At 41.6% G+C, this 13,476-nt stretch overlaps 3 protein-coding genes across 3 annotated transcripts; 2 read left to right on the top strand and 1 right to left on the bottom strand.

Annotated features, from left to right (window-relative positions):
* Positions 1-502: 502 nt before the first annotated feature.
* N7537_012016 (zinc-binding alcohol dehydrogenase family protein) lies at positions 503-1,653 on the bottom strand (the record flags this gene model as incomplete). Its single annotated transcript, XM_056903070.1, has 2 exons — positions 503-1,464; positions 1,542-1,653. The coding sequence occupies 2 exons, from the start codon at positions 1,651-1,653 to the stop codon at positions 503-505; spliced, it is 1,074 nt and encodes a 357-aa protein (XP_056748357.1).
* Positions 1,654-3,209: 1,556 nt separating this feature from the next.
* Positions 3,210-4,725, top strand: N7537_012015 (questin oxidase family protein; the record flags this gene model as incomplete). The annotated part of the gene is made up of 4 exons (XM_056903069.1): positions 3,210-3,416; positions 3,497-3,651; positions 3,726-3,853; positions 3,932-4,725. The coding sequence occupies 4 exons, from the start codon at positions 3,210-3,212 to the stop codon at positions 4,723-4,725; spliced, it is 1,284 nt and encodes a 427-aa protein (XP_056748356.1).
* A 1,174-nt stretch (positions 4,726-5,899) lies between these two features.
* On the top strand, positions 5,900-6,761 carry N7537_012014 (uncharacterized protein; the record flags this gene model as incomplete). The annotated part of the gene is made up of 2 exons (XM_056903068.1): positions 5,900-6,628; positions 6,696-6,761. The coding sequence occupies 2 exons, from the start codon at positions 5,900-5,902 to the stop codon at positions 6,759-6,761; spliced, it is 795 nt and encodes a 264-aa protein (XP_056748355.1).
* Between the last annotated feature and the right edge of the window lie 6,715 nt (positions 6,762-13,476).

Raw genomic sequence — 13,476 nt, 5'->3', positions numbered from 1 at the left:
TTCTTTCTGATTTGCCTCCGCAATTCTGCCAGTCTTGGACGGTCGACCAACGCTCTTATTTTCCGTCACATCGTAGCATGCTATGTATAATATGTTCCGTTTCATTGCCTTTTCTAGCCCGAAAGCCACCGAGTGAATCCCCGAAACAAATACCAGAGAAGTGTTCGGATCATGAATTCGGCCATGATTACAACGACCTTGGGCCGCGCCAGAAAGCTCATCGCGTCGGAAAATGACTTCACAGTCTGACATGGCATTTCGTCACGGTGGTGTTTCGTACAGGTCATCAGCGGAAACTAAGGCTAGTTCCTCATCGTACCATCTTACGATAGCTTCACATCCGGAATGGAGTATCGTTGCTTGGAGATGTGTGTAGATACCGTAGAGAGCTCTCTAGGGAAGCCAAGCACGAGACGTGCATAGAATGTAATAGCTTGCACACAAAGTTACGGAAGTTTCGGTACTTTGCACTCAATTTTTCAACACAAAATTGGCTAAGCCTTCAAGGACGTATGACCGTCTTTTGCCCGTGACCCTCGCGATACTGGTCCAAAACATGGTTAATTCTCGCGACATCTAGCCCCTCCAAAACATGATATTTCAAAGGATGAATATAACCCGCCTTGATCCACGTCGAGATAAAATCCCAGAAAAATTTCGACACCTCTGGGTAAAGTGCGCTGAATCCAAACGTTAAGCGCCTATCATATCCAGCTAACTTTTCACCAATGAATGTTGGGTCAGGGATCGACTCGTTGACTGGATTGAGAGTGATCAAGCAACCTCTTTTTGAGTTTGATAAAGCAGCAAGTCCTAGATCTTGTTCTAACCCCATGTTCACCGCATCGAGAGCGTAAACCAGCTCGTCGCCCACGATACCCCGAGCTTGACGGATAATTTCGTCACGACTAGCTTGTCGGTCAATCACATGTGTTGCACCTAACTCCTGTAACTCAGCTACGGATCTTTGACCTGCAACTGTAATGATCTGTCTGAATCCACTCATCCGGGCAAACTCTATCGCAAATCGGCCGCAGTTCGACCCTCCGCCGATAACAAGGATTGCCTTCCTGCCATCCGCGGAGCAACATGTGGATTTAGGGTTTTCCAATGAAGACGACGGAATGGGAAGCCCTAATCCGCTTGAGTGAAACAAGGCAATAAATGCCGCTATCGCGCACACAGGAATCGTGGCCGACTCGTTGTCAGTGAGACCCGCTGCATCAGTCTGGGCCGCATAGCAGGCATCCACAATGGCGAACTGTTGGAGACCGCCACAATCGGTTAGAGACTGCCCCGGTACAAAGCTCGCGTGTGCGAAGACATTGTCTCCGATATGGAAACGCGGGGGCTTTTGATTTGGTCCCAGTTTTATCACTCGGCCAGCGATGTCATGCGCGACAACCTGGGGAGATTGTTTAAAGAACAAACCCGCATCGCGAGTTTTCTGGTCCATGGGGTTCACTAGAAAAGATTCCGCAAGTAAGATATAAATACATAACTCCTACTCGAGGCTGCGCTAGACAACATCAGGTACTTACGTGAAGCAGCTGTTACCTGCACCAAAACTTGGTTCTCGCCGGGCTCGGGAATACGTCGCTCTATAAGCCGTACAGGCTCCGAGACAGATTGCACGACGATGGCCTTTTGCATGTCGTGAGATGAGCAAATATGAATATTTAGCAGTCCTGATAGTATGTGCCGCAGTGAATAGGTTTCGGTACAGCTTCTAGCCATTTCATACACTAGGGGTGAAGATCTCACGATGGGCTCTCTGACTGAGACGGATTCTGCAGTCCGGGCCCGCCTCCTAACCTGATTACTTACGCCGGTCCAATCTTCATCCAGAGATTGCGGTGCGGCATTTTCATACTTGTTTCGCAGTTTTAAAGACGTGCTTTGGGCCGTCGGTATGGGTACCATTGCCTAAGATAAGACATTTCGGATTTCATAGGGCCCTCGATGAGAGGATGTGTGGCAGGCCTCGGAGTTAAGACTTGCTTACGCCTCGACGATCATTGGCTCCTAGTCATACACTAAGTGCCCCACTACAATGGGGCAGTAGTGACCGAATCCTGGTCGTGAAAAGGGGCGGGGCCATTGTGGGGCATTGTGTTCTCTTGGCCAATGAACTTCTGTATGTCAGCATGTTGATCTTTGTTCTGTGGGGAATGCCAGCCTTGAGTGGGTCAAGTCTAAAAATTCTAAATTATGCTCGCATCCTGCACATCATACAAGAGTTTGTGAGAAAATCATTTGCCCGACCCATCATTGAGCTGATTATAAACCACTACCCACTAGACTGGGTACGGATTCGTATTTTGGTCTAGTTTGTAAAATCAATTCACTGAGCGATCTGCAGGAACGTATACACACTTGAATCTTACAGAAAACTCGTAAGGATAGTCCTCGAGGCCCAAAGAGGGTCCCAATCTCTTTGCGTTGTAGCGTGAGTTTGTGTCCCCGAGTTCGATTTGTCAGCTTCAACACAGACCCCGCACCTGTTTCGAACTTCCATGGCTAACTAGATAATGTCGCATGTCGGGCTTTCGGAGCCTCGAGTACCGACTGACCGAAGCCCCTCTCGCAAGCCCACAGATTCGGTGGCCAAGGGACCTACCGCATCGTTCCTGAATTGTTACAATGTACAGGCAAAACAAGCAGGATCCTAATTTCCGCTTTATATTTCATGCAAACGTCATTCTTCTGGCGGTGTATCCGAGTGAGGGTAAATTTCGAGGCTAGCAATATCTCCCCGCCCTTGCCAGCTAACAGTTTGCCACCAAGGGCCGGAGGCAGTCCATAGATTCAGGGACTGAACGGCCGATGTGCCGAGTGATTCATCTTGCGCTGATTTTGCAACCGACTGATCGACGTAAAATCTAGCTGAATAGCATAACCCGCAAATTTAAAGATGTAGCTAGGTTGAGTACTCGTTTGGGTGATAGTACTGATCATTGGCTGTCCTAACACGGTTCCAAAAGCCGCTGATTCCGACGCTTTGCTTTGCAGTAGGGGGATTATCACCGGTAATAATTCATCTGCCTCTAGAAAGCAAGTATCAGAGCACTGTGCAACTTGCTTCTGCCAGACTAGACTTGAGATATATAAATCAAGTTTGCGACCAATTCTCAAAGTTCAATAGTAGCATCCCTCTTTCGCCTGACTCTTCCAAATCGATCCCCTCGAAGAAAAGGAAACTTCTTAAAATGTCTTCGATCAGCATTCCTACCAAGTCAACCATTCGTCTCCCTAAGGCGTCCAACATTCGGACTATGAATCCTGTGCCTGTTTACGACGTAAACAATTTCTCCGATGCCCGAACTGAAAAGCTCGGAGAATTGTTTGCAAAAGGCCATGATACCGTGGCTCCGCTTCGAGATCCCAAATTGATTCTTCATAGCCATCTGCCACATGTATGCGCAGTTTCTTACTCCCTCAATACCCTATTATTGCCTTATAGCAATGAACATCATACTTAAAAATTCAACAACAGTTCCTAGGTTCCGCGTATGCCCTCGGTGCGGACAAAGATCAGTTAGTCCGCAGTTACGAACATGAAATTACTCAGTTGGTGCCTATTGGCCGAGGCTTTATCCGTGGAGACGCAATTTCTGGGGATAATTGGAGGGATTTTCTAGCTCAGAAAGAGTAAGCGGATGCCAGCGAAGCGAATGCTCCTACTATAGCCTCTGTCCGCCCCAGCTAACGTGGGATGTCGGCAGGTACACCGTTGCCTATGTTGATTTCTTTGACTGCCAAGTCAAGGCACACGACGGCGCCTGGACAAAGGTTCTGGAAGAATACTTGTATTCGGACGCTGAACCTCTGATCAATGGGTTTACTGGGGGCCGTAAGTTTCTCTACTACCGGCAGCACACCGTGGTTACCGCAGGATATGACCGGACAGCTGACAAAGAATAATATATAGTCGGTCACCCCTTTATTCATTTAGCATACGCATACGAATTCGCCAGCCCGCAGGTAGCAACCCAAGCCCTCAGTCAGGGGTGCACTGAATATAACCCGCTGCATACCCTTCTTGACCACCCATCTGTGGACAACTCAACGTACAAAACCACCTCGCTGTCTGAAGTGATCGAGCGTGTCCGGAAGGACTCGCGCTTTGACTCAGTTCTCTCCGAGCCTGGGATACTTAATCTTGATATCCTTACGCAGCGACAACACCTTGACGTCGTGCGAGAGCACTGGAATGCTTGGCAAGTGGTTGACCCTATACGCCAATTTGAGGAGTGCTGCGATCTAGCAGTTCTTATTGCACTCAGTAATGGCGACATAGAAACATCTTTCGACTTTTATAACGCTCATATATTGACGGTTGCGCACGCACTTCGTGTCCTATGGACCTATCTCCCGCCCAAGCATCTGGCGACTGTCTTAAAGCAGTACGTACTTTTTGTGATCTTGACGTATGTGTCGCAGCTACGACCGGATTTTGGAATTGAGGTTTTGGAGGGAGTTACGCTAGATGGGCGGGGTTGGGACTGGGTTATTGATACCGCGCTGAATAGCAAGTGGGCACTCGATGTGCATTTTTTCAAAGTCGTGCGAGCTCCAAAGGTGTTTGAGGAGACATTTGGCCGGAAAGAGGATATATATTTGAAAGCAGCCATTAAATATGTAACTGAATTTCGTGGTTGGGAGGGATATGGTTCAGGCATTGAGGGTTTCGTACCTAGTCGCGATGGATGGATGCCGGAATAAGGGGACGCTTAGTCGTTATGGCTGGTGAAGATGGTTGAAATCTTGTTTTACTTTGTGAATGCTTTCTCTACTATAGCTACTGCTCCATCTCTAGCCGTTTGTACATTGGCTTCAGTAGTTACAGCCTTGAGATCATACATGAAATTCTGCACATCATACACCTGTGATATGCAGCGGAGTCTAATCAACCTTTTCTCCTCGACACACGTCATGCATACGTACAAGAATTTGCCCCTCATCATTCGAGGACACTTCTTGCTCATTTATTAGGGCAGAAAGGACTAAATGGGACCACAATGCCTTCTTTCAAGGTCTCCCAGACCAACGATGAGTCTACTGACCGGTAGTAGAGGAGCTGAACGGCGCGACTCTCTGAAATGCACTTATTGTGAGCGTTCATTCCTTGCGTACCGAGCATCACACGCGACATGAGCGTTCTCGTCCAACATTTCCCCCAGTCGCCCCAGTCACCCGCATCTGTTAGATCAAGCCAGTTGAATTAAGGCAGAGCTCGTGGTAGGTTGGGCGAGCGCTGCATCAGAAGCGGGACGGACAGACGCATCGTCGGACGAGTTTCTTTGGTGTCGAATACGAAGTCCGACTACATGGTAGAAACCAGGTATTATACCGGAAACATCATGTGACATACCATACAAAAACGGGTGTATATTACAGTTAGTCATCGAGGTCCGCACAGATTGTTGAAATAGCGGGTTTTGTCATTTTTAGTTAGTTAGTTAGAGTCTTCAACATTGGTCATCTATACCATACATTGTTCGTACACCAGCTTTCTATCATTTGGCGCTAGTTGCGCTCCGCCAGCAGTTTGCTCCGCGGACGAACCTGAGCAAAATTGTCGTGAATGAGAGATACTTACTTGTTGGTAGTTTGACTTTATGCTAGGAAGTTATTAATGGGTTCCAAACTCTCTGTAATTGTGTAAATTAGCGGGTCCATACTATGGTAACCAAGTGCCCAAGCTCTCAGTCTTACTAAACATCGGCCCTCGGCCACATTTGGCCCCGAGCCACGGGCTCCAACGACGAGAACCTTCGACACGTATTTCCCTTTCTATTTAAGATGCCTCGTACATACTTATATTTGCATCTTACATCTCCTCGAACCAGTTTGGCTTTTGATCTACCATTCCTGCTTGGATCTGACTAACCTCATCATGGCACCGAAAGAGCTACGCGATAATGTCTCCCGAGTCAAGGAGCCTTCCCCCGTGGGCAAAGGCTTGTTTGTGTGTCTTCGTATGGCAGATGTGCTCTGGCAATACAACTTGTTTTATCGGGGCTGGGGTACACGCCTGATTGAGAAGTTCGGCGGCCATCCTGTGCATTCATCGCAGCTACTTTACCCTGCAGCGATCTCCGGCCTTCAACCTTATTATGTGTTGGTCAGTCTCTTAGCTCTGGGTAGCAGCCTTAAGCAGATAGTGCACATTGTCTTTGTCTCCGAACAGGCTATGGACGTGGGCTCTGGCATCGCTGTTGCCTGCTTTAATACAGTTTTCAATACTGTGAACACCCTCCTGTCGCTCTGGATGTTCACCTCCTCGGCTGCGTCCGTTCCCAAATCGAACAGCCTGCTTGATATACTGTCAGTTCCTTTGATTGCAGTCGGAGTGGGGGCGTACTCTCTTGGCCTGCTACTTGAAGCGATATCGGAATTCCAGCGTAAGGCGTTCAAACAGGACCCTAAGAACCAAGGAAAGCCCTACGGTGGTGGCCTCTTCTCACTCGCCACGAACATCAATTACGGAGCCTACACAATCTGGCGAACTGGATATGCTTTGACTTGCGGTGGCGTTGCCTTCGGTGCAATGACCTTCACCTTCTTCTTTCACGATTTTGCCTCTCGTGGCGTCCCTGTGTTGGATCAGTACATGAGCGAGAGAGTAAGTCTGTTTCTTGCTAGTTAACATATCTCTTTTGATGGTCTCTAACGAATTAATCGCCATATAGTACGGTGGTGCTTATCGAGAGATCAAAAGCCGTGTTCGGTACTCTTTGATCCCGGGCATCTATTAAGGTCGTTACATACATGTTGAGGCCTGAGGCATGCCACTGGTCGCAGCGGATATCCGCTCAAGTTAGCCTGTGCCGGCGCCTGAAGCCCACTACACCATGATTAGGCCAGAGATAGGCCGTTACCCTGCACAATTCTGTTATTGTCTGGACAGAATACGGTGATACTAAATTTGCTACTACGCTAGTGATATCTTGGTGGCTTTTATGCATGGGTATATCATGACTGTTTTCGTACACGCCCCTAATACTTCGTTCGATCATGGATATATGCTTCTTCACCCAGCCCCGTCATTATATGCTCTCCGTAATCAAGTAAACTATTATCTAATCTACCCATGGCACCATAAAAATTAAAACCAACAATGATCCTAATCGGCTATAGTAAAGTTATATTCGGTTGGTGGGACAAATTGCACCCAGAACTTGACTTGTAATATCATGGAGGATATTGTGTGTTGAAGGATCTAGATAGCAGGCCTTCTGTTCTAAACTCCCATTGTATCTGGTTTTCATTTTATAGATCCACATTTCTTGCAAATCAAAGGATGTTAAAAAACCAATATTGTGAGACCGGGTTTAATAATGCCATAGGGTTGATTAACTTATTTTTGCTTTCTGATATTCTACTAAAGAGGTTATGCGACCAGAGATAACGTATTTGGTAAGCGAGCTGGCCATATAAGCGAGCTGGCCACCCCATCGAAAATGCGTACATAGGTTATTACTTAGTCAATTCAACCACCCACTATACCACCAATTCGCCCCTGTTCCTCTAGTAATTTAGTATAGAAAAAGGGTAGGCTTTTATTAGCTATCTAGGCTTTGAAAAATCAAGAAATCTCTTCGATTTATAAAGTAGCGCGCCGTTTTAACTCCCTAAGATCTACTCTTTCTACCCGTCTCAATAGGGTTTTAAAACCGCGCGATTTCTCCCGCTAATTTATCTAAATTAACTAAAATTAAAGATAAATCTCTTTAGAAATAAATTCTCTTTATAAATCTATATAAAGTAACTCCTTAGCCCTCTATAGTATAAGAAATAGCGGATCTTCTTCTTTAACAGTGTAGAATTACCCTAGTTCTTTTAGCGAAAAATAGGTATATAACTTTATTAAATAGTATACTCTCCTTTCCTCCCGATTCTCGAAACGATATAATTATAAATATATAAAGTATAAAGATTCTAAAATTATGATAGAGTAGTTTAATTTAGTTTAAAAGATAATCTTTAATTTAGAATCGATCCTAACGATATCTATAACTTTAATAGGACTAGTTTCGCGATAGGATTAATTATAACTATAAAAATTATTATATGAAGTAAATATTATAGTTAGCGTTTGCTTTTATAACCTAGAAACTAAGAGTAGGTAATTTTAAGTAACGTATTTCACCCCATAGCTAGACACACCCCATAGCTAGACACCCCAAAACACCATAGTAAATGCGATATTTTACAACCTTATATCTTAGCAACCATGTTATTATTTGATTTTATTGTCATCCGATAGCTATCGATAAGTCTTTTAAACACTATATATTAGTTCTAAGTAAATCGAAAAGCTATATTATCATAGTATTGAAAATTACGTTGCTTAAAGCTAGAAATATATATATCTTAATCATAAAGTCGTATAGATTTTCTAAAGTCCTTAAAAAGGCTAGATATTACCTAAAAAGCATTAAGCAATTAGGAAATTTCTAGATAGAGTACCTTTGTTAAGATATCAAGTTGTAATTTATTGTTATGATATAATCAGACGTAAGGCCATTCCCAGATTGGTGCCTTAGGCCTATAGGAGGTTTGACCTCTCCGGAAGGGGATCGCCTATGTTTCCCTACCCTTCCGAGAAGGGTTCCCGCGGGAACGAGACCCCGCTCTACGTATTATATTTCCTCCCGCTATTAATATAGAGAGACTATATATAAATTAGACTATATAGAGGAAGCCTAACGGCTCTCTAAGAAATAGTCTTTGACTTTTAGGAACTACCTATCTTATTACCTTCTCCTACCTAATTAATAGGTACCTACCCTAACTTATAGAGTATCTCTTAATAATTCTATTTCTTCTTCTTTAATTACCTAGAAGAATAGTACTAAGAACTCGCTCTACTCCCGCTATAGAGGAGATACCGAACCCTCCCCGAACTACTAGGGAAATACCCCCTACCGAAGCTATTTCCTAGGCTAACCCGGTTAAACTAATTACCGACTTTAATACGAATCTTATAGCGACTTAAGCTACTATAGAGAAGCTATAGAGACTTAAGGACCTCTAGGATTAGGTTAAGACTCTTAGATCTTAGCTTATAGGCCGAACCCTAAACGAACCCCCGATAAGTCCCTACCGAGATATTTACGATACCTCTAGTAGGGACTAAGAAATTAAACTTAAGAGTATACCTATATTTACCCTTAACTATACCCTATAATAACGCTAAGAGTAGCTCTTAGACCTATAATAATAATTTAAGGGAGCGCTAAAGCGCTACTACGACGATCGGACCTAGATTCTTAGAGTACTTAGTAATATAGATATAACTTATAGGTAGAGATAGTATAGATATATTAATAAAAAGATACTAGTTCTACTATAAAACCCTAAGGAAGACTAGCCCTATTTTAAGGACTAGATCTTAACCCTTATTAAGAATACGGCTACCTTAGAATCTAAGGTAATAGGCTAACTCGAGAAGGCCCGCTAATAGAGAGATAAGGACCCTCGAGAATTCTATATACGTCTCGATACCCTAGAACGTTATTTCCTAAGGATAGTAGAAAAAGAGAGGGCTCTTTCCTTTATTATAAAACTCTTATATAACCTTTAAGACGAAATCCGCCGCTATATTATTAAACTCCCTAAAACCTAGGAAGATATAATTAATATCGCGTATTACTTCTAGGACCTTAAGAAATCGGAGTCGAATTATAAATGAAAACGTACTAATACTATCGAGAATATACTATAGAAAAGAAACTCCGATCGAAATTCTTAGAAGCCCCGATTTATAGGAAAATTAAAATCTAAGGAAGATAAGGATATACTATCGGATAGACGCCTAAACCCTATTAGGGATAATAGGAAATATAACTAATACTTTAATTATAGGAGCGAAAAGTACTACTCTAACAAATACCTAAACCCTTCTGTTACGCACTAGCTAACTAGTCATAGTTAGGTTAGATGGGTTCAGGGTATACTTGCCTTAATACTCCTCGAATAGTCCAACGTTAGTGATCGGGTCTCAACTGAGCTAATGCCGTGTAGGGCCTTACAGTAGCCTAAGTCCTTTTAAGCGATCAAGGAACTAATACCAGGTAGAGCGCCGAGTAGATCTATACCGGAGTATTGGTCTACTCGTGAGTGTTATCAAGTTATAATCAAGTAAAGAGTTATAGCAATCCAAAAGGTAAACACAAGTAATAATATATAATTCAAGACGAAGAACTAAACTAAGTATATGAGGGAGTGTCCTTATATATCCTTCGTTTCCTACTCCCTAAGTGACTTCCTTAGAGTTACTACTAGAGTCGCTAGTAACTCCCCGGATATACTCCTTAGGAGTAGGTCCTAGAGTCACGGTTACGTATTCTAGGCGGTCACGGGTGATCGATATTGTTATAAGGTAGAATTGCTATTTACCCCGCGAGGGCCGGTAATAGCTACCTTCTAGCGAACCCTTTTCTACTAGATACGTAGTACGTGATCTCGATCTATTAGCTCTCGATAGCCTATTAATATACCTATAGGTTACTACTAATTGGTAACGGATAGGTCCGTAATATCACCTCCCCTCTTCCTAGGAGTTTCGTCCCCGAGACTTATAAAGCTATAGTTCCCCCCTCTAGTAAGTAATACCGTTTTTTTTTTTTTTTATATTACTTCTATATTATACCTATTTCTAACGAGGTACGTAAGAAGAATAGATTGCGTTAATATAATACTATTCTCGCGGCCGGTTCTATTGTCGATACTCCTTATAAGTATTGTTCTAATAATTTTATTAACTACGTTATAGATTCTAAGAGTTAGAATTGTATAGAGTGTACTCGTCGTAGTTGTAAGTATATAAAGCGTTTTTATAATAATTGTAAATAGGAGTCGCTTAAGCGCGATCGCTAGAAAGTAGCGTTAGAGTTAGAGTAGGCCTAAAAATAATAGCTTAAATACTCTTAACAAATAAATCAGGCGATATCGAAAATACTTTACCTTTAGAAACAATAACAGTTTCTTAAAGATCGTAGTAGTTAGATGTTAAATCATGACTCGGTAGTTATAGAGTAGTTAGATACTAAGGATCCTCCTAGTACTAAGGACCTCGCTAAGCTAGATCGTCTCGCCGATACTTAGGTTCTTACCGCTACGTTAGAGAATCCTACTCTAACTTAGATATTTAGTCCCTTATCCCCTTCCGTCCTAGAGGAGATAGACTTATCTTTCCTTATTAGCGATTCTTCTATACCTTCCGCTATATAGGGGTCCTTTTCGCCTATTAGTAATACTACTAAACGAGCTAGTAGCAGCCCCTTAGGTTCTAGATAGGTTCCTATATATTTTCTAAGGTAGGATACCCTTTCTACTAAACTAAGAGTTATTATTGACTATTATACTATCTATCCGATAGGATTCGTTCGACTTTATATTCGTCTTCGGTTTCCTCGATTTCTACGTTAGTTATAATTTTAGCGTTATCTAGTGCTAGTTTAAGTAACGAGATATAAAATACTATATAGAGTTTTTATATACTTTCGGGTAGCTTTAAGCGATAATTTACTAGTCCTAATTTTTCCTTAATCTTGAATAGTCCTAGTCGTAGGTAGTCTAATTTGTTACTAGGTCGCTTAGTTTTAATATTACGTTATAATAGGTAAACCTTTTCTCCCTCCTTAAGGTTAGGTCCCTCTCTATAGTAGTCGTCGTAATATTTCTTTATACGTAGATTAACAAAGTCAATATCTCTAGCTAGTTATATATATAACTTTCTTAGTCCGCTAGCCTTTAGTCTCGCTGATTCTACTACGGCTATCTTATTAATTAGTTCTCCGAATACTATTAGATTATATCTATAATTTATAAAGAATAGTATTTCGTTAATTATAGAGTGCGCTATATTATTATATACTAGCTATACTATCGGTAGTAGTCCTATCTAGTTATCTTACTAGTAGTTTATATAGTATTATAGGTATTATTTTACTATCTGATTTACTCTTTCTATCTAACTATTAGTTTATAGGTGGTATACGGTAGAGAGTCTAAGCTTAATACCTATCTAGTCTATAAAAGACTTCTATATATTCGATATAAATAGCTTATCTCTATCTAATATGATCTTACTCGGTATCCTATAGTTCGTAACTATATATCGAAGTATAATATTCGCTATTTAATTAGTATTAATGGTTTCTATAGTCGGAATTATATAGGCGTACTTAGTAAGCCTATCGACTATAACTATAATTATATCGTATCTATCTAAGACTAGTAGCTTTATAATAAAGTCTATTATAATCTATTCCTACGATTAGGTTAGCGTCTTAGATAACTATAATTCTCTATAAGGTATATATCGTATAGGTTTATTTCGTTGGTATATATCGTAAACGCGGATATAGAATCGAACCTTTCGCTATATATTTAGAAAATAGTAATTTCGCGTGATATATTCGATGGTTTTTTCTACTCCTATATATCTATATAAGATATTATCGTAGTATCGACGTATAACCTCTTCTCTTAGCTTGCTTAGGATATATATCAATCTATATATATAGAGTAATCCTTAGTCGTCCTTAGTAAGTTTTTTACCCTTCTCGACGAGTTAATTGATCGTATCTTCCTCTAATACGTCTTTGACTTTTTGTAAGAAGTCGTTATCCTTGACTTCTATCGTCGCGGCTAGTAACTATTTATTATACGAAATAGTACTATTAGAGTTTTGTCTCAATATAGTAGGATCCGCTGCCTTAGTTCCTAATTCGTAGTCTGGTCGTCTATTTAAAGTGTCGGCTTGTCCGTTTTCTATTCCTTTGTAGTGTTCGTTTCGTTAGGTAGACTTCTATCGACGTGTCTTGTATTTGTCGTATGTTTCTATATATATATATCTATCAAATAAGATATATCCCGACTACCAATTAATGCTTAGGTTGTGCTTCTTAAGCCATAGAATGCCTAAAATAATGTCGTAGTCTCCCGTTTCTAAGATATTAAACCATATCAATTCTAGGTATCTATAGATAGATATAGGCAATATGATAGTTTCCTCGCTAACTCCTCCTAAGAGTACTTCTCCGTCGAGTCCTACGACTAGTATTACGTGTGGTAGGGGTTCGGTCGTAACTTATCGATCTTCCTTAAACCTTAGATTTATAAAGTTGTTAGTGGCTCCCGAGTCGATAAGAGTCTATACCTTCCCCTTAGGTAGGATCGTATATAACTTAATATACGTTCCTAACGTTATTACCGCTAGATATATTGTTAGTCGACCTTTATAGTTGTATATCTAGCGCCCGTTGTACTAAATTCCCTAGTATTCTTTCGTCTATTGTAGCTTCTTTATCCACTATAGTGGTTTTAGTTCGATGCCGTAATCTAACTTTGCTAACCTATAAATAGTATACGTTTCGTCGTAGTATATAATACTAGCTATCTTACTATATCCTAGGTATCGTATATATCCTTTATATACGTAAGTAGAATTTTCGTAAGGGT

The sequence above is a fragment of the Penicillium hordei genome (genome assembly GCF_028827395.1).
Source record: "Penicillium hordei strain IBT 12815 chromosome Unknown utg000006l_segment0_segment0, whole genome shotgun sequence".
In the NCBI taxonomy this organism is placed as follows: domain Eukaryota; kingdom Fungi; phylum Ascomycota; class Eurotiomycetes; order Eurotiales; family Aspergillaceae; genus Penicillium; species Penicillium hordei.
The sequence above is the reverse complement of the archived record's forward strand: the minus strand, read 5'-3'. Positions and strand labels throughout refer to the sequence as shown.